The sequence below is a fragment of the Propithecus coquereli genome, unplaced genomic scaffold (genome assembly GCF_000956105.1).
Source record: "Propithecus coquereli isolate 6110/MARCELLA unplaced genomic scaffold, Pcoq_1.0 Scaffold166, whole genome shotgun sequence".
NCBI classification, from domain to species: domain Eukaryota; kingdom Metazoa; phylum Chordata; class Mammalia; order Primates; family Indriidae; genus Propithecus; species Propithecus coquereli.
In genome coordinates this window covers 5229069-5250845 of record NW_012141191.1, presented here as the reverse complement: position 1 = coordinate 5250845, position 21777 = coordinate 5229069, and the positions used below count along the sequence as shown (strand labels likewise).

General features: G+C 40.2%; 1 protein-coding gene across 1 annotated transcript in view; it reads right to left on the bottom strand.

The window, feature by feature from the left end:
• The window catches only part of KANK1 (KN motif and ankyrin repeat domains 1), a 65372-nt gene extending 50200 nt beyond the window's left edge, over positions 1–15172 (bottom strand). The window contains exon 1 of the mRNA XM_012641620.1: positions 15134–15172. Coding sequence (XP_012497074.1) covers positions 15134–15170 — 37 coding nt within the window. The 5' untranslated portion in view covers positions 15171–15172. The remainder of the gene's footprint in view (positions 1–15133) is intronic.
• Positions 15173–21777: the final 6605 nt, after the last annotated feature.

Here is a 21777-nt window from a genome sequence, read left to right as displayed (position 1 = left end):
AGGCACACAGGTCCTGTGGCCCTGCTCTCTGCACGTGCCATTCGCAGCACCTTTCCAGTTGCATCCTAACTGGCACGACTTAGCGATCCCCAAATGCAGCGTCCCTTCAGCTGTACGGTCAGTTCTACTCTGGGCGCGACTTAGGGTGAGGAGGAAGAAAGCAGAAAGGGTTACTGTTCCTGGGAATGGGATGGAACAGCCTATGTCTTAATAAAGGGTGCGTTGTATTAGCGAGGCACATGACAGTGGCAGGGGCCTTGCGGCTTACGCAGTGGCTCTCTCCTCCGGTGTTCAGCGCCAACCACAAGATGCAGCAACTCTTCACCCAAAATCTGTCTCAAAATAGCCAAGATGCCCTGGGCACCTCAGTCCCTGCTTTTTACCAACCTGGGCCACGGTGCTCTCTAACACCCACTGTCTAATGAAGAATTCTTGCTGAAATACGGCCCAAATCCATCATGCATGTACAGAAGAGAACAAACTTGGGAACTAACTGCTGTTTTCCAAACTTTCTTCAAAAATAACATGCTGCTCTAAGTGTAAATAGGAAATGTGCCAGTTCAAAGGGTAATTTTGTAAAAAATCCCAAAGGAGCACAAGCTAAGACTTTGGAATCGAATGGACTTTTCTAACAAAACAGTACAGTTCTGAGGGGTGGTGGTGGAGGAAAGCTGTAGTATTTGTATGAATCCCAGTCCTTATTTTGTTTTATAGTGTTTATATAAGAAAAAGAAACCAGCTTCAACGCACAATGAGTGACTCCCTATTAGAAAAACAGAGCTGGAAACAAATGGCCAAAGACAGATTTAGCAACAAAAAGGAAATTTTGGAATTTAAGCAAACCATAAACTTAAAACCTAAAACCTTAGCATATACATACAACCTTTCACTCCTACAACAATGACATCTTTATATTAAAGGCACAGCCAAAGCTGAAATTTTCACTGAACCAAAACATCAAGTACTGAGTTATCCTTTCCAGTTTATAATAAAAGCAAATATTTTTCATAACATACAGAGCTTGAGTTTATATTTCACCAACCCCCACCCAAATGTCATGCTCTCTTCTCTCTTTCTTTTTTGGACATTCCTACTTACCCACCCAGAAACAAAATAACTGTGATTTTCAACCAGCAGGAAGCCAGGTCTCAGGCATACTTCCCTCGGCATTAAAGGGACTCCACGCATTAGCAGGCAAAGAGCCCAGGAGCTGTTGTAGAGAACTTATTTATACCCATTTGGAATTTCCTGACCAACTAACAGCCCGCTGGCCATGGGGTTTAATTCCAGGTCTCTCGGTGTCAGTGAGACAGCAAAAATTACCAACTAACAAAATCGCCAGTAAGGATCTTAACAACAGAAAAAGAGAAGGCAAACCTCTCCCATCCCCCTTCTAATTTTTTAAACAAACTATCCTCATACTCTTTAGACATATGAAATGCTGACCTAGAAATGCAGCTGTAAACCTGTTAATTCTAGGGAGAAATTAGATAGAAAGGCAGCAAATGTTTCCTTATTCTTCCAGCTGACTTATCCCTCTCCCCGCAAGCCGGCAGTGCTGAGAAAGGCTCTCTGTTAGGATCTGAGCTTTAGCGCGGCAGCTGGCTTGAGAAGGAAATGATTCAGTCTCAGGCTGAACCCAGGCTGGGCTAGAGGCCAGTTGGTTCCTTTTCTTGGTTTCTTCTCATTTGATGCAACGTGCAATCTGAAGGCTAAAAACACTCACACTGGTAAACCACAGATCCCAGCCTTTCTCCAGCCCCTCACCCCCAGCCCCAGCGTTCCCTGAAACATTTCATCCAAATTAGATCATGTGACCTTCAAAAATGCAGAATTGGTTCCCAGACAAGTGCATTCTATTTTTGGGTGATAACATCTTTGAGCAACCTTTTGTTTTCATTTCAGAAAGTCAGTAAAAATGATGTATCTCCCTCTAATGGTTTAAATTCATCGCCTCAAAAAAGAAAAGGAGTTTCTTTTAAATTCCTTCTTCATCAGTGGCTACGTACATTAGGTACATGTGGCTCTGGTGGAACAAGATTTGCTGAATTCTATCACAGGGCAAACAAGCAAAGCCAGTTCTAAACAATAAAACAGATCAGCAAAGATTAGGGATGACTCTAAATGGACTGCTTTGTAAAACTCACAAGGGACAGCTGCGTGGAGAGAGGCACAGTATTACGAGAATCCACTGGATTTGCCCAGTTTGACCTGCTTGCTTGGTGCCTGCACCCCCACCCTACCTCACTGTGTCCACCTCTCCCTCTGCCCCTCCTGCTGGTGACCACACCTGCTGGCAGGATGCCTCAAAAGTGATTATGTGTCAGACAGACATTTTTCTATGTGAAGCTACAAAGATTAAACTTTTTAAGATGGTGACACTCATTCGGGCTTGTTTTATACCACATAAACTCATATATTTAAAAATAAACCCAAATATTTCTCTTTGAATAAACGGATTCAAAGAGAAATAACAGACTAAGAACAAAGCTAATCAAGTGCCAGATACTTTGAAATATCAAGTCCAAATAATTCCACATTACTTTACCCAACAATACCTCCATTACAGAAGAGATTTGAGTTACACTTATTTTTTCTTTTTTTTTTTTTTTTTTAAGACTTAGAAATTTATAGAACATGAGAAGACACAACGAGAAGGTAGCCATCTGCAAGCCAGAAAGAGAGCCCTCACTGGAAATCAACCATGCTGGCTCTCTGATCCCAGACTCCCAGCCTCCAGAACTGTGAGAAAATAAATATCTGCTCTTTATTAAAAAAAGAAAAAAAAGAAATTTGAGCTATTTTACATACCACAAAATTCATCCATTTTTAAGTGCGCAGTTTGATGAATTTTAGTAAGTGTAGACAGATGTGCAGCTACTATTCAGTTTTAAAACACATTCACCACCCTAAAAATTCCCTTGAGCTTGTTTTATCATTTGCTTTTGACAGAGAAATTTTCTACTTCTGAAAGAAAATTCTGATATTATTTAGTCACATTATTATATTCCAAACTAAGAATTTATATCAAAAGACTTGTTCTTAAGAATTAAACCGAGGAAAGCATCTGAAGCATTTCTTCATCTTAAAAAAAAAATTCTGCTAAATTTTTATTCATAAATATTATGTTCTGTTAAGAATACAGCTTAGTACATAAAGCAGTTGAAGGTAATTATTTTGCTAAAGTAGCTTATATCTGATCCTGTGGGTGTCTGCCTGTATGCTTCTGTGAATGTGAGGTCCAGCAGAAAAACTCGTTTTATGCAAATAAATGTCTAGTCCTTTATCAGAGGATGACAAAGGTTGGGAAGGGAAACAATTGAAAATATGACCTCCTTCTGCCTGGAAACCATCAATCACAAAGGTTCCCACTGTAGAGAAAGACACACCTATCTGCCTTTACTGTCTCGCCATGTACATACGAAGAAGCCAAACAAGATGTGGGAAGATGAAGAGGAGGTACTCAAGGCTTTTCCTCTGATAGGTGGGGGTTCACCAGAAAAGGGGACTCCCAGTGAGACGGGAAACCTGCTAGAGACGGAAGACTTCTGTGACGCCAGGCTGGCTGAGGGCGCACTAGCACGGTCTTTGTCCCTGAGATGGTGGCTTCAGAACTTTGGGACTGCAATCTGAAACCACAGTTCTGATGCTTAACAGGATTACTGAAGCAAGACTCCTTCCCATCCCCACCAGGGCCTGCACCCTAGTCTAGAGATACAACCAAAAAGTTAAATTAAGTAGTGAGTGGTTAACCTGAATCACATTGTGGACATCTCAAGATGCATGTTTCCTGACATACGCTGATTTACCTTCCTCCCCACGTGTTCCTCTTCTTGTTACTGATTTCATAACACCCTTCCAGTCTCCCAGCTACAAATGCACCTGGGTTATCAGTCTCATGACAGCCTCCCTCCCCAACCTCTACCCCCACCACCCACTGTGCACAGCTCATCTGGACTGCACTGTTCCAAGTGCTTTACACAGACACGAACTCATTTAATCTTCACAACCACTCTGCACCAAGGCAGGTGTGATTATTTTGGCATTTCACAGATGCAGCTGATGTCATCCATAAGCACACTGCTATTCTACTGCCACTACTTATTCTGCTGCTAAATTAATACTACATTGTACTGAAAAGCCATAAACTAGGTACAGTCTCTTCTGTAGCCCTTATTTAAAAAAATAAAATAACAAGATCAAAACACCACCCTTGCATGCCTCCCACCATTTTTCTCTCACGTAGACCTACCTTGTAAAAACGCTACCTAAGAGTATTTGTCTTAAAAGAAACAGACTGAAAGCAGGATGCTCTGCTATCCCTCTGTCAGGGCCTGGGTTATTTCTGCTACATTGGACAGTGCCCCCAAGCCCTAAAGAGTTCAAATACCTTATCATGCTACTTCTATGCACCCTTCCCTCTCAGACTTGGGATGGGGTGTGATACTAAGCGCTGGGTGTCTGAGCACCTGCAGTGAGGGGAAAAAGTGGGCATGGTCTTTCCCACAGCACCCGTACTCTTCTCCACCCACCTCTATCATAGCCACGGGGGGGGGGGGGGGGTGACAGGACTCAAGGGGATTAAAAGGACAAGTCCAGTAAAGGCTCCTGGTCTGCCCTACCTCCTCCTGTTACGTATGTACCACGCTGGGTGTTGGGAGAGGACTTCCCCTTCACTTGCTGGGTCAGCAGGATCTGCTCACACAACTTAACAAAAGGGGACATTTTCAAAGGAGAAGCCACCCCGAATTCCACAGAAGGAGGGGTGCCCCAGGGAGGTGAGTGATTCTTGTCAGGAGCATTTAGGAAGAGGACTCTATCTAATGGTCCAGTCTTAAAAGACAAGAAAAACCTTCTGGTCTTCGTTACCCTTTACTCAACAAAGTGTGTTCTGCCAAACACATGTAAAGGCTTAAAACTGGAGTCACGCTGAGTTTCTACACGTTAGGCTTTCTCTGCAGTGTGGCTTGCCACGTGGTTATGACCTTTACCATGTTTAAAGAAGAGACCGTTTCACAATATATTTTCATCCAAGATTTGAAATCAACATTTAAAAGAGCACAAATGACAAAGAACTGGGGGAGATATAAAAGTAAATAAGGGAATTGAGACGTTAAGCTAGATTAGCCCAAAGACTCTATAAAGGCTGTAAATAAGGAATAATAAGGACTGTTTATTTCCCCAAATCTGAAGGAGGTGACAGGTCTGCAGAGACCTTCCCGAGAAAACAGAAGGAAAGAAGGCAGGCAGGGGCTGCTGGCCAGGCACCCAGAGGTCACTAACTCAGGTTCTTATCCACAGTGTCAACCAGCCCCCGCCAATCCAGACCACATAATAGCCGACTGGAGCTTCACCTGCTCTCTCTGGTGGGGTTACTGACAAGCATCAAAAGGAGCAAGGAAAGGCCATGGCAGTCAGAACTTGCCACAGGGCCTCTGACAATAACCCTCTTTCCCCTTGGACAACCAAGTTATACCTGGTTACCTCTTTTTGGAACCCAAGGCATTTAACAGCCAATGACATTTTAAGCCTGCCTCAGAGCAAGTGATGGAGAGAAAGCAGGAACTACAACTTCCACAAGAGGAGGCAGAATATAGGAGTGTGTATGCGACATAGTGAAAGCCATCTGCTCACTCGGGAAAAATACTCAGGTGAACCTTCAGACATGAATTAACAGAACAATCAACTGGGAACGTAGGGAAACAGGCAAAGAATGGAGCAATATCAGACTGGCCACTAGTAGGGCTTGATCCCACAAACCCTCAGGCAGGCACCTGGCCTGCCCTCTGCTCTGTACCATGCCAGCACAAAGCAGGTGCTCTGCAAACATTTGTTGGTTGAACACTGAGTCTGCTGACTCTACGCAAGGCATGATGGGCATACAAAGAAGATGACATGATTCTTGCCAATTAAAATCTTCAAGTTTATAGATTAGTGAGGCACACCACCGTAACTCTTAATTAAAAGCAAGCGTTGGCCACTCTTTAATAGAAACACAATTTCTAGGAATAGAGGAAGAGATGAATTCCTGTTGGGAGCATCTGAGAACACTTATTGGGAGAGGTAAACGAGGTAGCAGGACTTGAAGGATAGGAAAAGCTTATATTATCAGATATGGGAAAGACATCTAGGTCAAGAGCACAGTGCTTTAAGTAAAGCACTAACTGGGGAACAGGGCGGGGTGGGACCAGGAGCAGCAGCTGAGGTGGAGCACAGGCCCCAACTCTTTGGACACAGCTGGTCTCTGACTACTGGAAGCCATGGGGGGCTGGGCGGGCCCAACACGATTTTTGCAGGCACCAGAACTGAAGAGACAGAAATAGACCATGAATTCTGTCAAAATGAGGCCCAGAATAAAGATTCAGAGTAAAGAGAAGGGAATAGTTAGAGATCCAAGTTTGTGAAAATGAAAATGTTTGGGACACAGAAAAATAACAGAAGAACATAAAGTTCAATGATCTTGCCAGACATCCTGAAGTAAACAAAATCACAAAGCAGTGAGAATGAAGCAAACATAGACCAACTTTCACAGGCCCTCTGGGCTGGTCCATTACACATAGGAGGGAAATGGCTGCCCTTGTGCCAAATAAATCTCTGTGCAGTCATTTTAAAGTGAGAAACTGAATGAATGAAATCCCTGAAGAATTTCTACTGAGTTTCATATCATTCCTCCTAGTAGTACCCAAACTACACCCCAATTTAAATTCGCCACTACTTGGAAAGTCTACTTTCTCATCATCAAAGTGTCTAGGGGACACAACACCAAAGAATTATACCACAGGGGAAACGCCCCCATCCTAAACCCCTTTACCTTGCTGGAAGATGTCCTGCCTCAGGTTTCTTCATTTAAAATCAGCATCCTGAGGTGCTGTGAATTCCAGCTGCTGTTTTATGGTGCCCATATAACGTCCTGGCGCCCTTCCGGCCTGTGTGTGTGACGGGCAGGCTGAGAGGTAAGCAGCCACAGAGCCTAGGATGTGATGCTGCCGTTTCCCCTCAACACTGCCAAACAGCTGTCCCTGGGGCAGATTTGGAAGCCGTGTAAAGTGTGGTGCTAATGGAAAAATCTGGTGGCACAGGGCTTCGGTGTTTTGCAATTTTTTCCTGTAAGCAGCATTGTTGGAATGGTTTGACACGCAAATGATCCCTCCTCCCCCACCAGCCTACAGGCTACCAGGTCTCCACCCTACTGCGTTAAAAAAATCAGCACATCGTCAGGCTGATTCACCACTTGAAGAGGTGGAGCACTGGTCAGGGGACATGCTGCCTAAGCCCAGCAGGTACTTCTGCCTCCTCTGCCAGGGCCGGGAAGACAACTCAGTCTTTGTCCTCACAGTTGGAGGGGAACATGCCAAATGGACTGCCCCCAAAAACATTTCCATGGTGCGTCCCTGATTTGAATAAAGCATCCCAATCAGTCTAAAATGTTGAGAAAAAAAATAAATCAGCTGTACCCTGGTAGATGTATGGACTTGAATGAGGGGGATACTGACAGCAGAGGAAGAGAGAACTTTTCCTAGGTCTAGTTATAAAAAAGAGTTGATGTACATGACTAGGGCTTTAAAGATATTCAGCACTAGGCTTATAAATTACTGGAAATAACCTTCCTCTCTCTCTTTCATATTTCCAGTTTGGAATGTTCTCCCCACTTTCCTCCAGGAGACTGGTAAGTGTACCTGCTGTACAGAAGCACTTACGATGCCTTGGCCTAATGGACAGTCGATGTGAGAGGCAAAGGCACTCAGAAAAGTGGGCGGGGATGGGGAAATTTGGCAGGATGAGCTGAATCAATGTTTTCACAAAATTATTTGCAAAGCTGATGGGATTTATCAACTAAACCAAATATTGTGAGACTAAATTCAAGACATGTGACTGTCTTTTGATTCTACCTAACAGAGACCATGTCCAAAATATAAAAGATCCCTCGAAGAGAAAACTTTTCCAATTAAATAAAATCATAGAAAAGGAACTAAAATTAGTACTCATGACTATTAGAAGCAAATTGCCTCCATAAAGTTACTCTAGTACTACACCTCCTTTAAATTAAGATTTATATGGTGACACTGTAACAAGTCTACAGTCTCTGATCCAGCTGGGAAAATGTCAGGGGATCAGTTAAATCTGGTTTTCCGCAAACCAGAAGGAATAAGAGTACAAAGATTTAACTTTCAGGATAAGAACAAATCCCATGAATCCAACAATTTGTCCCTTTGCACAGCCCTCCCTCATGTCTATAGTTCTGTTTTTCTATCTGGTGACTAGAAAAGCCTAATGAATATCACAGAATATTATTTAACCTGCGTTTCAGCCATGGCTTGCTCTAAGAACTGCTGGGATAAGAAATCTAGTCAGTATATATATTTTTAAAATCCTCAAAATAGCAACATACTTATTTTTAAGTGGTGAGATCACTTGTCCGTATAGAACTACCAGCTGAGATCACTAACACTATATGTACAAATGGGCTACACGTTAAAAACTCTTCCTATTTTCAGGATTCATAATGAACTGCAGTCCAGAAGCATAAGCAGGGCTTGGCCTCTAAAACATGAACATACTTTTCCTAAAGCATATGGAAATGAGTAAACCAGTTAAGGCCCACTCCAAAAATATCCAACAGAGAAGCCAAGAAAGGAAAATAGAAAAATCACCTTTTTTTTTTTTTTTCAGACTTAGAATTTCTACAGTTGTTTGAATGCATCTTATAAAATCTGATTTCCTAGTTGGTTTTCTTTAAGGTTTTTATTATAGAAGTCTACTCAGTATACTTTTTAAAAATTCTGCCAGAAAAGAGCAAGAATTTATTGTTCCTGTGAACTTGAAAACTATGCTAATATTTTTCATGCCAGATCAAATCAAACAACCTTTTATAGAAAAGGAGCCAAAAACAGAAACTATGAGCTTTAGTCACTCATTTTCCTCCAAGTCCATACAAATCTTTCTCAGAAACTGCACAAAGGAGATGAACTGAAATTATCCCGGACACAGGAAGAAGGCAAACCCTGGAAAAGGAAGCAAGTGAGCTATACTTCTGATGGGCTCAGCCAGCCCACCCAAGTCATTCAAGAAAGAGGGGAAGTGCATAATCAGAAATAAATGCCAATACTCACAACGAACGGGAAGTCTGCCGAGGAAGAGCAGAGCACTGAATATCCAAATCCTTGTAGGAAGGGCTGTTTTAATCCTTTGACTGACTACCCAGTATCTCAGAATAACAGCAACAGCTCAAATTCTTAACATAGCGAATCTCCCTTTTGGGTGTTTATTTTGTGTTCTTTCTTGTTGGCACCTACAGAGCATCTGGACAGATATCTCCAACCAAAGGGTTCCCTGCCCAGCAGCTGGGAACAGCGAGAGCCCAGACTCTCTCTTTCCTACACCCAAATAGGCAGGTACTCCCTGGAAGATAAATCATCCTTCCTCAGCTTAGCTGGAGAGCTAATCGCCTGTCTGAAACCTGATGCTTAACCCATTATGACTCGTTCAAGGTTTGGAGCAAGACAGCTTATAAGGTGAAGCTGGTTTACAGGTTAAAACCGAAGCCTGAGAGTTTGTAAAACAAGCAAGCCCCAACAAGGGAGGGACTCTTCAAAACCTCTCCCGGGGCTGGATGAATTCTGGGGTTCTGATTAACCAGACAGGCAAGACTCTGAAACACAGGGTCTCCTATGTGTAAGTGGTCCCAGCATTTTAGCAGTTATGAAATTCAAATATAACTACTTCTTACCTAAAAAAGATTATCTTCTCAAATACCACCACTATAAAAAATACATTATTTCATTTATAAACTTCAGTGTGAAATTAGCCTTCAACAGACTAACAACTACATTTTCATTGAGAGTTGAAATGCATAATTAAATCTAATTATTAAACACATCTCATACTAGGATGAAACTGCAATAAATAAATATAAGGAATTAGAATATGTTTATTGATTTGGCTTGATGGAATAATTCACACTAAGAAAAAAAATAACTTATCAACATAACTCCCATCAGGGAGGACATTTTATTTTTAACCACTCTACTTTGAGGTTTTATGTAGTTTTCTGAAATACATATTTTTCCCTTGATCTGTTTAATCAGAACTTCAGAGATACCACACTTCTGACTTTAAATGTCAATATAGTAAATACTTGAACAAAGGAAAAAGGCTCTCCATGTCCAACTTCTGGCTTAGCCATTAACTAACGGTGTGAGCTCAGCAAGTTGTGTGTTTTGACATCTGAGAGCAGGGAAGGGAGGCTGGACAACTGAAATTGGAAAGATCCCCCTCTAACTCTTACCTATGTTTTTATGTTAGGCAACTTGTTTTACCCTCGGCAGCTCTTCTGACGGTCCTGAACACACTACCCATAGGAGAATACCAAGTACAAATAAGAACACACATTTTAATCCTTTTGCAAATTCAATCAGGAGACTCTGGAAAGTCAAGGAAGGCACCCATGAATTAAGCCGCCCCCGTTTCTAATCAACTCACTCTCTACCTTCGGGGTAACGCTAACAGACAACAGGTCTAAGACTCACCGCCACGAACACACGGCCCCCACTGTGCTGCTCTGTGTCCTTTCCTTACAGATGGTCTCAGGAAACACCAGGTTGGTTCCAGACAGACAGACTGGTCAGTGCAAACTAGTCTTATACTTGACAAACAGCACGTAATTCCTGCTGTCAGGTTCACCACAGAGGGCTCAGAGTTCTGTTTGAGAAATGCTCTTGCCCAGAAAAAATATTTACACAACCGAGACTGCAGAGTAGTGCAGCGCTCTGCCTGCTCGGCCACGAGTCTTTGGCACTGTCTGATTGACCCAGCCTTATCGGTGGCCTTTGTACCTCCATTTGAGAGGAGCACAGAGACAAAACCTGGAACCAAATAACTGACCAAAGGAACAAGATTGAAGCCCCATACGTTAGCAGAGCTGTGAAAACAGTTGTGCCCTTTAACCCCGTTTTCCTGTTTCTGTGAAATTGTAATCAGGAAATAATCAAAGAGGAGGAGAAAAGTGCCCAGGCAGGAGGATGTTCTCTGCGTAGTTATCTACAACGGGGAAAATCTGGAAGCAGTCCAAACGTTCAAAGGAAAAAAGAGTAATTGAACTGCTAGAAATACACTGAGGAATATTACATACTCATCAAAAATATTAATTTGAAAACTATGTTTTCCATGAAGACTTATAAAAATGCAAAGAGTGTTAAAGCCAAAAGCTGAATACCAAAGTATATGAAAAACTTACTGAAACTGTTTAAGTCTGCTAATCTGACAAGTATGAAAAGGAAATATTAAAAATAAGATCTTGTGTGGAATTTTGAGTAATGCTTCCCTTCTGTTTTCCTATCACATTTCATGAATGTTAATTTAAATTGAAAAAATTTTAATGCAGTTCAATAAGCACCTTAAATAAATATGTATCTCTCTGAAAAAGGAATAGCAAGAGGGGACAGCTATAATAAACTGGCAAAGGCAACTATTAGCAAAAAATGTAATAGCAGATGTACAAAGTCACTTCATAGTGCTCACCTATTTATTTCATTGAACTGTTAAATGAGGACAGTAATACAGTTCTTGCCCCAATGTCACGGCAGCCAGCAGGGCCTGACATGAGGGTACCTGTACCTAAGCAGGTGTTTACTAGATCAGGAGCTTATGACACGGACAAGAGAACAAGGAGAATGGTGCTATCCCTGACATTTGACCAGCACTGTATGTTTTAAAAAGTGTTTTTACAGCTATTACTTTACTCTTTTCCTCACAACAACCTTGTGAGAAGGTAGGACAGCTACTATTATCTTCATCTGACAAATGAGCCACTTTGTTATTTGGGTTCTAAAGCAATTCTAAGCTCTAATTAAAGTTTCACAACATTAATTAGTGTTTAAAGAGGTATCAATCAGTGCATACAGTTTACAACATGATTCAGAAACTTGGGGTTAAAGCAGAATGTCCTCATCCCTAAACCCCAGGGAAATACAGCTGTTTTCCTAACTAATGATCTCCATTTGCTTCTAGAGAGCTATAAGAGAACAGTCAAGAGCATTTTATGATGCTCTTATCTCATTACATGAACAAGAGACATTATGGTACTGTTAGCAATGCCATAATAAAATGTTTTAAATTAATGAAAACAAAATCGTGCCAGTCAACAGAAGTAGGATGGAGGACCTGGTCTGGTGAAAAAGAAACACTGACGGATAGCTGACAGTGCCGGGGGAAGGGTGGTAAGGAGGGGATGCCGTCTGGAAGGTGTACACAGGGAGGGCTGCCAGGTTTAGTAAATAAAAAAGAACACCCAGTGATATTGAATTGCACATAAACAATCAATACCTTTTGAGAATAAGTATGCCCTTTATTTTACCTGGCAACGGTATACAGGAGACCTCAACTTTCACTAGAATGTACAATCCTTGAGAGCAGGCATTTTTGCCTGTTTTGTTCACAGTTATATACCCCAGTACCTAAAATAATACCTGGCACATAGTAGGCACCTGGTTATTTTTTTTTTTTAATTTTTTTAAAATGGGTCAGAGTTTTGATTTCAAATTTTATTGAGGCACATTTGTGACTGATATCATGTTTTTTAATTACACAGAAGTATTTCTTGAAAATTTTCCATTTCACAGTAAATGCTGGAAAAACATTTTGTCTATCCATAGCCATTGAGAGAGTAACAAATGTGAAGCCCTTAATTTCCATTTCATTTCACCTAGCTCAGTTACAAAATAAATAGCTCTGTAATTATTTTGAATACAAATCTTTCTAAAACACATTACATGGTTTCCTGGCAGGGGTGGGGAACCTGCAGCCTTCTGATTTCAAGATTGTTGTTTTTTGAGCACCAAAGGAGGCAAGACAAGCTTCATCTTTCTCTGCTGCACCCTTTCTTTCTTTCTTTTTTTTTTTTTTGCTGCACCCTTTCAATAAAATGATTTGTTCTGTAAAATTTGGATTCAGTCAAAAGGCCACACTTAAGGACCTAAAAGGCCACATGTGGCTTTAAGGCTGCAGGTTCCCCACCCCTGCACAGTCTAATCATTCAAGACTTTACTAATTCACTTCCAATACCTTTGCAACATTTCAACGGGTGTATGTATATATGTATGACTACGCGTGTGTCTGTGTGTGTGTGTCTGTGTGTGTATATACATAAATGTTTATGACTGAGCCTCTAATCAGATTTGCTTATAGGGGTCATGGTGACCAAAACAAGCAAAAACCTTCCTTTGCCCAGTCCAGACACCTTCTGCAGTAATAATTTATACCCTGACACCCTGGAAATCACAAATCAGAGAGCTTTCTTTTGCTTTCAAACTCGATGCGCAGATCTGACAGGCAGGACACAAGGTGAGAAGAAAAAGTTATAGCTGGATCCTGAGACCTTAGGAACAAAGCAAAAAGGGGAGTACAAGACAAGCCAAGTTGCAAAAGGAATTAGGGGCAAATGGGGCAGGTATCTAAATCCCTGAAGACAGGATTTTGCCAGAGACACCAGAGGGTCCAGGTCCTGAGGCACCAACACTGTCAAGCACCCCTTCCCCGGGCGTGTGAGTTGAAGCAAGCAGAGGAGAGGAAGGGAAACCACAGCACCGAGGGGACTGAAACACACACTCACTGCACTCAAAATTTCACGTTTCAATCTCCTCCCTTATCAACTATTCCACTAGAGAAACAAATAATCATCCTGGTTTTTCTTATTTCATTTAGGTAAATTACTGAACTTCTCTGTGCCATCACACAGACATGATGATGATGATGAGGATGTTGATGATAGCATAATCTCATGGGATTATTGCAAGGATTAAGTATGATAGTGCAGGCAAAGCATTTTAGGCACCATGGTGCATAGTATGTGCTTGATCGATGTTAGATGTCGTCATTCATATTTTTATTAATGACAGCACTCCCTGAGCAGAATCCACAAGTCTCGAGTTGTGTAGTAAAAAGGTCAAACAAAAGGACGGACGGGGAAAAATCAGTTTGTCTCAAAATAAAGAACTGAGTTTATTTGAGTTTGCATTTGGGCAAGCTATAGTGTCCTTGCCAGAGGGGATCTTGCAGCTGAGATTGCTGGAATAAAAAGTCATGTACATGGGCTGGGAATGTACACTTCAAAGGTCTCTTTCTCCTTCTGTTGTCTTTAAAAGTGCTTTATAGTGTACATGGCACCAGTAAGTACGTTTCTGGTGCTCTCATTGGTCCTAAATCTGCAAGTGGACATACTTAACCAATGTTTTACCTGTGGAGAAATAGCCCTGCCCAGTATTTCACAGTTAGTTCTGGGACTCTAAGTCAGGTATATTTGCTCTAATGTAACACTCCCTCCAGTGTATAATGTTGCCATTTGAGGGTGTTCTGAGTCAGCAGAGCTAGGATCCTGGACCCAGGGTGCCCAGAAAAAATTTCCACAGAGACCATTACTGCTCTCATCCATTCAGCTATCTGGCAGATAGCTCAAATGAGGAATGAACACTTGGTATGCTATTTTGGACAGGCTGTCACCTCTGGTCATTGACCAACTGTTAGGAGGATTTTCTCCATATTTCTTCAAAAAATTTCTCCCAAATCTTGCATAAGCAGTATTGGAATAGATATTCAAACTACGTAAGTCTCTAATATACCCAAAGAAAGAATTAGAATACGGGTCCTTCATGATTCATAATATGACTTCTTGCATATTCCTCTCTGGGAGAATCACTTTACAGAATATACTCTTCTCTATCCCCTTCCCTTCCTCTTTGTTTAGCAACATCAAACAAAAGCTGCCTGGGACTGGATACCAGGAATTGGTTTTAACCAACCAAACTCATTTCCTCTTTCCTCATTCAATCCCTCAGAAAGAAGTATAAGAGGAGTATACATTATACTGGCATCAGCATTCAGGATTTTATATTTATCTTTCAACACATCAATAAAATTGACTTAGATAATAACCTGATTTCAGCACATAAAGACTCTAAGATAAAAGTAAATTTTCTGAAAGAATTTTAAAAAAACCAACAAAACTTCAATGGATAGAAAATTGCTTTGAAATCCTAGTTATCTAGGCAACTTACTATTATCCATTATTAAAAGAGAAATAAAAATTAATTGAAGCAAAAACATACACTTAATACAGACACACACTCCAGAGCACAGTTACCTGAGGCACAGCCGTTAACCTTTGCGGTGTGAGCCATGCCGGCTCAAATCCAATGACAGATCCAGAAAGGAGTGAAAGGAGTGAGGAGTTGTGCAAATTTTATTCATCAAGTTCCCAAGCGCATTCAACCTGAAACAATAAAGAGAGCCCCATCAAAATGGATCGTTTAAAAATATGTACAACACTAAATCTTAGACTTCTGTTTACAAAGATGACTGCTAATGGAGAGAGCAAATCAGAATGGGGGAGACCGCGCTGGACCTGGCCATTCAGGATCAAGAGAGACAACACCATGATGCACCCACCAGTGGACAGGTGCTGAAAGGTGCTATGTCTCTAAACATAATACCCTATGGGAAACAAAACTGCTTCTCCAGAAATGTATTAGGGCCGTGGTCTTTAAATACAAATGGCCTCCTAATGTGTATCATTCTGTAGCACTCCACAAACTATTTTTGGTTTTTAAGCTTATCTTCCTTTCCAAATGTCGGTTCTAAAGTTTCCTTTATTCGACTGCAATTTCAAAGGAATATCTTGCCCCAAATGTTTACATTTTTGAAAAGATTAACTTCATGGAAATTCTTTTGCAATATCTCAAATCTTTCTACCAACACCACCTTTCTCACATGCAATCAGCTGTCTAAAACAAATACAATTCAGTCAGTCCTCCTCTTAAAAGAAAAAAAATCTTCAGTATCTCCCACTGTCTTGTTGGATAAACTTTAAATGACATAGCATGGCACACAGTTTTGAAACATTAGGGTCCATTTTGGGCCCTGATTTTATATTGATTTGCTATTTACCTGAACTTTTAAATACCTCAAACTAATTTTTATTTCTTTTTTAATAATGGATAGATAGGAGCAAGTTGCCTAGTTAACTAGGATTTCAAAGCAATTTCCTATCCATTGAAGTTTTGTTGTTTTTTTTCCCAATTGAAATTACTACAATAAGACATTACAATCACGAAATTTAAAACAACAAAACCAAGAAGAAAAAAAAAAAACAGAAAAGAACACTGTTCCCACCTTTGCTTTTTGTAAATGTCTTCTGAAAAATATTGGCAAAAAAAGCAAACGGTACATATAGAAATGTTCCATTTCCACTGTGCGCAAAGTCTAACTCTACACTCATGAAATCAGAAGAACTTGAGCTAAACAAATTCTAACCTGAGAATTAAAGTGTTAATTCTGACACCCACATTACCTCCTAACAACAGGAGAATGCTAAAATAATATCTGTATATACTAGATTCTAATTTAGCCACTGAAATCATGTAGCAGTTTTTAAATAATATGGTAAAAAACTCAACGCATGTTGATTAAAAGAAAACAGAACTGTATGCTATCCTAAATCCAATTCTATTAAAAATATACACGTTTACACATTTAATTTAAACAATTAGAAGTAAATACAACAAAATGCTCATTGTGGTTGCCCCTGGGTAAAAAGAAATTATGGATGATTTTAGCTCCTTTGTTACTTTTGTAATAATAATTATTAAAAAGAAATATTTAGACCATTTCTGTCAATGTTGGTTTTATTTGCTTTAAAACCATCCGGGAATAGAAAAGTTATTAAAAAAATGCTATGCAAAAGGAAACGACCAGGCCACAGTCATGGAGATTATTAATATTAGGGGTCAGAAATGTAAGCAAATAAAAAGGAAGGAAAAGGAAATGGCTGATCACTGTGATCACACAGGGTGAGAATTTCTTGCTGCTTAGCTAGTGAAATTTTCCTCATTGTTTAAATGGGCTTGCCCCACAGTTCAAAGCTAAAGCGAACTACTGTGAAAATAACTCAGTGCAAACTCAAAACGATCCCTTTTTTCCTTTTACAGGCTGCTTCTGACAAGCACACTTCCCTGCATGGTTTTTTTTTTTTTTTTTTTTTTTTTTTAGCTACAGTGACTAGTACTCCTCCACCTGGAGAGACCAGATTCTAAACCTTCCACTGCCCGCTGACTCCCAGTCTCCGGCTGGCAGCACCAGGGGAACAGGATGGCTCTAATCTCTCTGACGGTGGGGCAATGGCCTGACATTCTCTTGGAAACAGAGGTATTGCTTCAGGTCCACGGCGTGGAACTTGTGTGTTTCTACTCTTGCTTCTGTATAATAGCTTGTAAATACCACCACTTAAAATCTTGAGGGCAAACAGAAGACAAGAAGGGACAAGCTGCATGTGCTATGGATGAATGAAGTATGTGTCAAGGTATTTGGATGGAGATGTGCCCAGAATCTTCCTAGTCAGGCTTTATAAACTTTGGCCCAAGGTTCTCTCCTGCTATTGAACCTCTTTCACCTGGCAGAGGATCTTTAATCCCAAATTCAAATTGGTTTCTCCCACCTTCCCTCTAACTGAACAATAAAATCAAAATAAGGAAGCAGCCTAAAATTAGGAATTACAAGCATATCACCGATAAAATAACGAGACACTGTCACTGGGTGTGGATCCTGGCAGTGTCAGCGCAAAGAGAACAGTTGTATATTCTGTATAGATTTTTCCCAGTTATTCTTCATGTGTGGCAGGTGGCCTCAAATTGTGAGGATTCGTTCTTCTTAATGATATGCAGATTCTTATGTCAGTGCATTGTATAGACCAGAAAAGGTTTGGCCATGATCCATTCCTCTGTCACAGATCAATAAACTGCTTCTTTTCTCCCCCAGAGGACAGCGCAAACCAGTAAATCTTAAATGGTACAATGGTGGTTTAGTTCTGCTAGCTAAGAGAAAAAGCACTTTTTCAAAAGGATTTAGGAAAATATATCAATAGAGAAAATAAATAATTCTTTTCTATTTCAAGAAACTGAAGGGCAATGAAGAACATTTTAGTAGCTACCCAAGTATGGTTCAGTGAATAATGTAAACGTTGCATGAACTGACCCCATAAATACATTAGCTAAAATGAAACAAACATGAAAAAAGCTCAAGAGATCTTTTCTCAAAACACACCAACAGAAACAAGTAGTTAGATGAAATTGAGATTTGATCAATTTGTGTGCTCTAGGCTAGCACTGCTAAACCATCAAATGCTACTATCTTGGTAATAAGCAAGATAATGATGACAACACTGATGATAACGCCGATGATAGCTAACATTAATCAATATCTTATCTACTATTAGTTATTGAAATCTATGATGTCACCTACTCTAAAGTCCATCATTATTTTAAGTACCACTGATAAAAAGATGTCACCAGCTGGGTGTGGTGGCTCATGCCTGTAATCCCAGCACTTTGGGAGACCGAGGCAGGCGGATCATTTGAGGACAGAAGTTTGAGACCAAGCTAGGCAAGAGTGAGACCCTGTCTCTACAAAAAATTTAAAAATTAGTCAGGCATGGTGGCACGTGCCTGTAATCCCAAGGAATTAAGGAAATGAATAAAGGAATAAAGGAAAAAGATAAGACTCAAATAAATAAAACCAGAAATGAAAAAGGGGACATAATGGAGATCACAAAAATACAAAGAATCCCTTGGAGACTATTTTTAACAAGTATATGCCAATAAATTGGAAAACCTAGATGAAATGGATAAATTCATAGATACAAACAAGATTGAACCATGAAGAAATAAAAAACCTCAACAAACCAATATCAAGTAATGAGATCAAAGCAGTAATAAAAAGTTTCCCATCAAAGAAAAGTCCAGCACCTGATGGCTTTACTGCTGAATTCTACCAAATATTTAAAGAAGAATTAATACCAATTCTACTCAAACTCTTCCAAAAACTGAAGAGGAGGGAATGCTTCCAAACTCACTCTTCGAGGCCAGCATTAGTCCGGTACCAAAGTCAGACAAGGACACAACAAAAAGAGAAAACTACATGCCAATATCACTAATAAACATAGATGCAAAAATCCTCAACAAAATGCTAGCAAACCAAATTCAACAACACCTTAAAAAGATCATTCACCATGATCAAGTGAGATTCATGTCACGGATGTACAGATGGGTCAACATATACAAACCAATAAATATGATACATCACATTAACAGAATCCAGAACAAAATCCATATGATCATTTTAATAGATGCTGAAAAAGCATTCGATAAAATTCAACATTTCTTTATGATAAAAACTCTCAACAAACTGGGTATAGAAGGAACATACCTCAAAATAATAAAGGGCATACATGAAAAACCCACAGCCAACATCATATTGAATGGGGAAAAAATGGAAGGCCTTTCCTCTAAGATCTGGAATAAGGATGCCCACTTTCACCACTTTTATTCAAGGTAATACTGGAAGTCCTGGCCAGAGCAATCAGGCAAGAGAAAGAAATGAAGGGCATCAAAACTGAAAAGGAAAAAGTCAAATTAGCCTTGTATATAGATGACATAATCTTATGTTTAGAAAATCCTGAAGACTCTGCTAAAAACCATTAGAATTAATAAACGGATTCAGTTGATTTTGTATCCTGCAACTTAACATACTAAAATCAGTAGCATTTATATACACCAACAGTGAACAATCTCAAAAAGAAATCAAGAAAGCAATCTCATTTACAGTAGGTACAAAGAATATAAAACACCTAAGGATCAATTTAAACAAAAATGTGAAAGGTCCACACAAGGAAAGCTATAAAATACTGATGAAAGAAATTGAAGAGGACAAAAAATAATGGAAAGATAGTCCATGCTCATGGATTGGAAGAATTAATATTGTTAAAACAACAATATTACTCCTAGTTCATCACGGGACCATCTTCTGGTAACTTCCAATATTGCTCCTACCTCAGGAAAAGCGGGGGTAATGTTAACCAGCTCTTGGTTATTTTGCAACCAAATTACCTAATATGACCCAACACCATTTGGCTTCTGCAAATACAGCACATAATTTTCTTGGTATGAGTGGGGTAGAAGTATAGAGACATCTCAAATATGGATCCAGACCTAAATTAGAATCTTACCTGGATACCGGTTTTCATTTCTGAAGTGTTAAAAAAAAAAAATAGTTGGGATTTGTCCAGCTATACTTACAACTTTATGCCTTGGGGTAACAGAGTTAAGAAGCTGAGGAAGTATAAATTTATCACAGGACCAAATTAAAATGCAGATATAGTGAAAAATAGGGAAGAAGCAACAGTAAATAAATTCATTCATTCAAAAAGTAAGCTCCCATTATGTGCCAGGCACTGTTTTTGGCACTTAGGATATAGCAATGAACAAAGCAGATACCCACCCACCCTCTGCCCCAAAATAATCTAACTAGAGATCTGTGTTGTGGGCCCAAAGAATATTTAGATTCAGTGGGCTTAACAGATTAGCTGTACTAAAAGCCAATTCCTTATTCATCTTTTTCGCCTTATTTGAAAAGGGTCCTCATGATAAAATCAGCCTCCTCGTGCCCCAAAGGGGACATGAGTGTGTCTAGCCCTCCCGCAGACCCTCACTGCCTATTCGTACCCACTCTACATCATGAAAACACGACAGTGTCTTTCCAAGAGGGTGCACAGCGGCTATGCTGTCAGTGAACAGGTTAAAACCATCTCAGAGCCCACAAATGCTCAGAGCCCTACACTGGCTCTGCTCCAGCTGGGTCACCGGGACCCACACAGCTTCCTGAACACTTAAAGAGAACTGACGCTTGCACAGTTTCTTTCCAGGAAATTTTCTACGATGAACGTTTATGAGATCATGACAACCCAAGATGAAAACCAGCTGTTCTGCAAAAAAGGAGCAATAGATGATCTGGAGAACATCCAAGTGAAAATTAGAACTGCTAAAGTTTCTTCTTGTTTGTTTGTTTGTTTACCCCCTTCATGTTTTTTATTGGCTTTGAAGGAAAATAATTTTATGACTCAGTAGAGGTACAGTGAAATAGCATTTATTGATTTGCTTTGGTTTACCTGTAATAGGCTTAGGAAAAACAGACCCTAGCAGAAACCTAAACCTTGATTTTATAAATATGACCCTATCAGTGAAGTCCTGCTCTTACTGACCAAGAATTCCTACTGGTGGACGTTTGTAAGTTAAAATATCAGTGCTTTTGCCTATTCAGACATTAAAGAACGACAGTGTGACAGCCACAGATGTAAGATAATTAGTTTAATGTAGTTTGAAAGGTTTTTTTGTTCATTTCCTATATAAGTAAAATGTACAGTTCTCATTTATTTACTGCTTTAGCAGGAAATTTCCCTATAATTCCCTCTGGGATTGGATTCTTATGTAACCTTCTCTGTGATTACTCTTAAATTGATCAATACTGTTAATGACAAGTTCAAGGGTGCCTAGAACTGTCACTAAGTAACAGGGACACACAAGACTGTCTCTTTTAAAAAAAAACAAAACATAAAAACCTGAGGTTAAGTCTTGCTTTGTCACCCAGGCTGGAGTGCAGTAATTTGATCATAACTCACCGCCACCTTGAACTCCTGGGCTCAAGCAATCCTTCTGCCTCAGCCTCCTGAGGTGCCGGGATTATAGATGTGAGCCACTGCGCCCAGCCAGCCTCAGATTCTTAACCTTAAAAGAGTGGTCCTCAAAGTGTCATCCCCAGAACAGCAGCATCAGCATTACCTTCTAGGAACTTGTTGGAAAAGCAAATTCTCAGGCCCCAGCCCAGACCTACCAAATCAGGAACTCTGGGGGTGGGGCCCAGAAATCTGCATTTTGATAACCCTCTAGGTAACTCTGACGT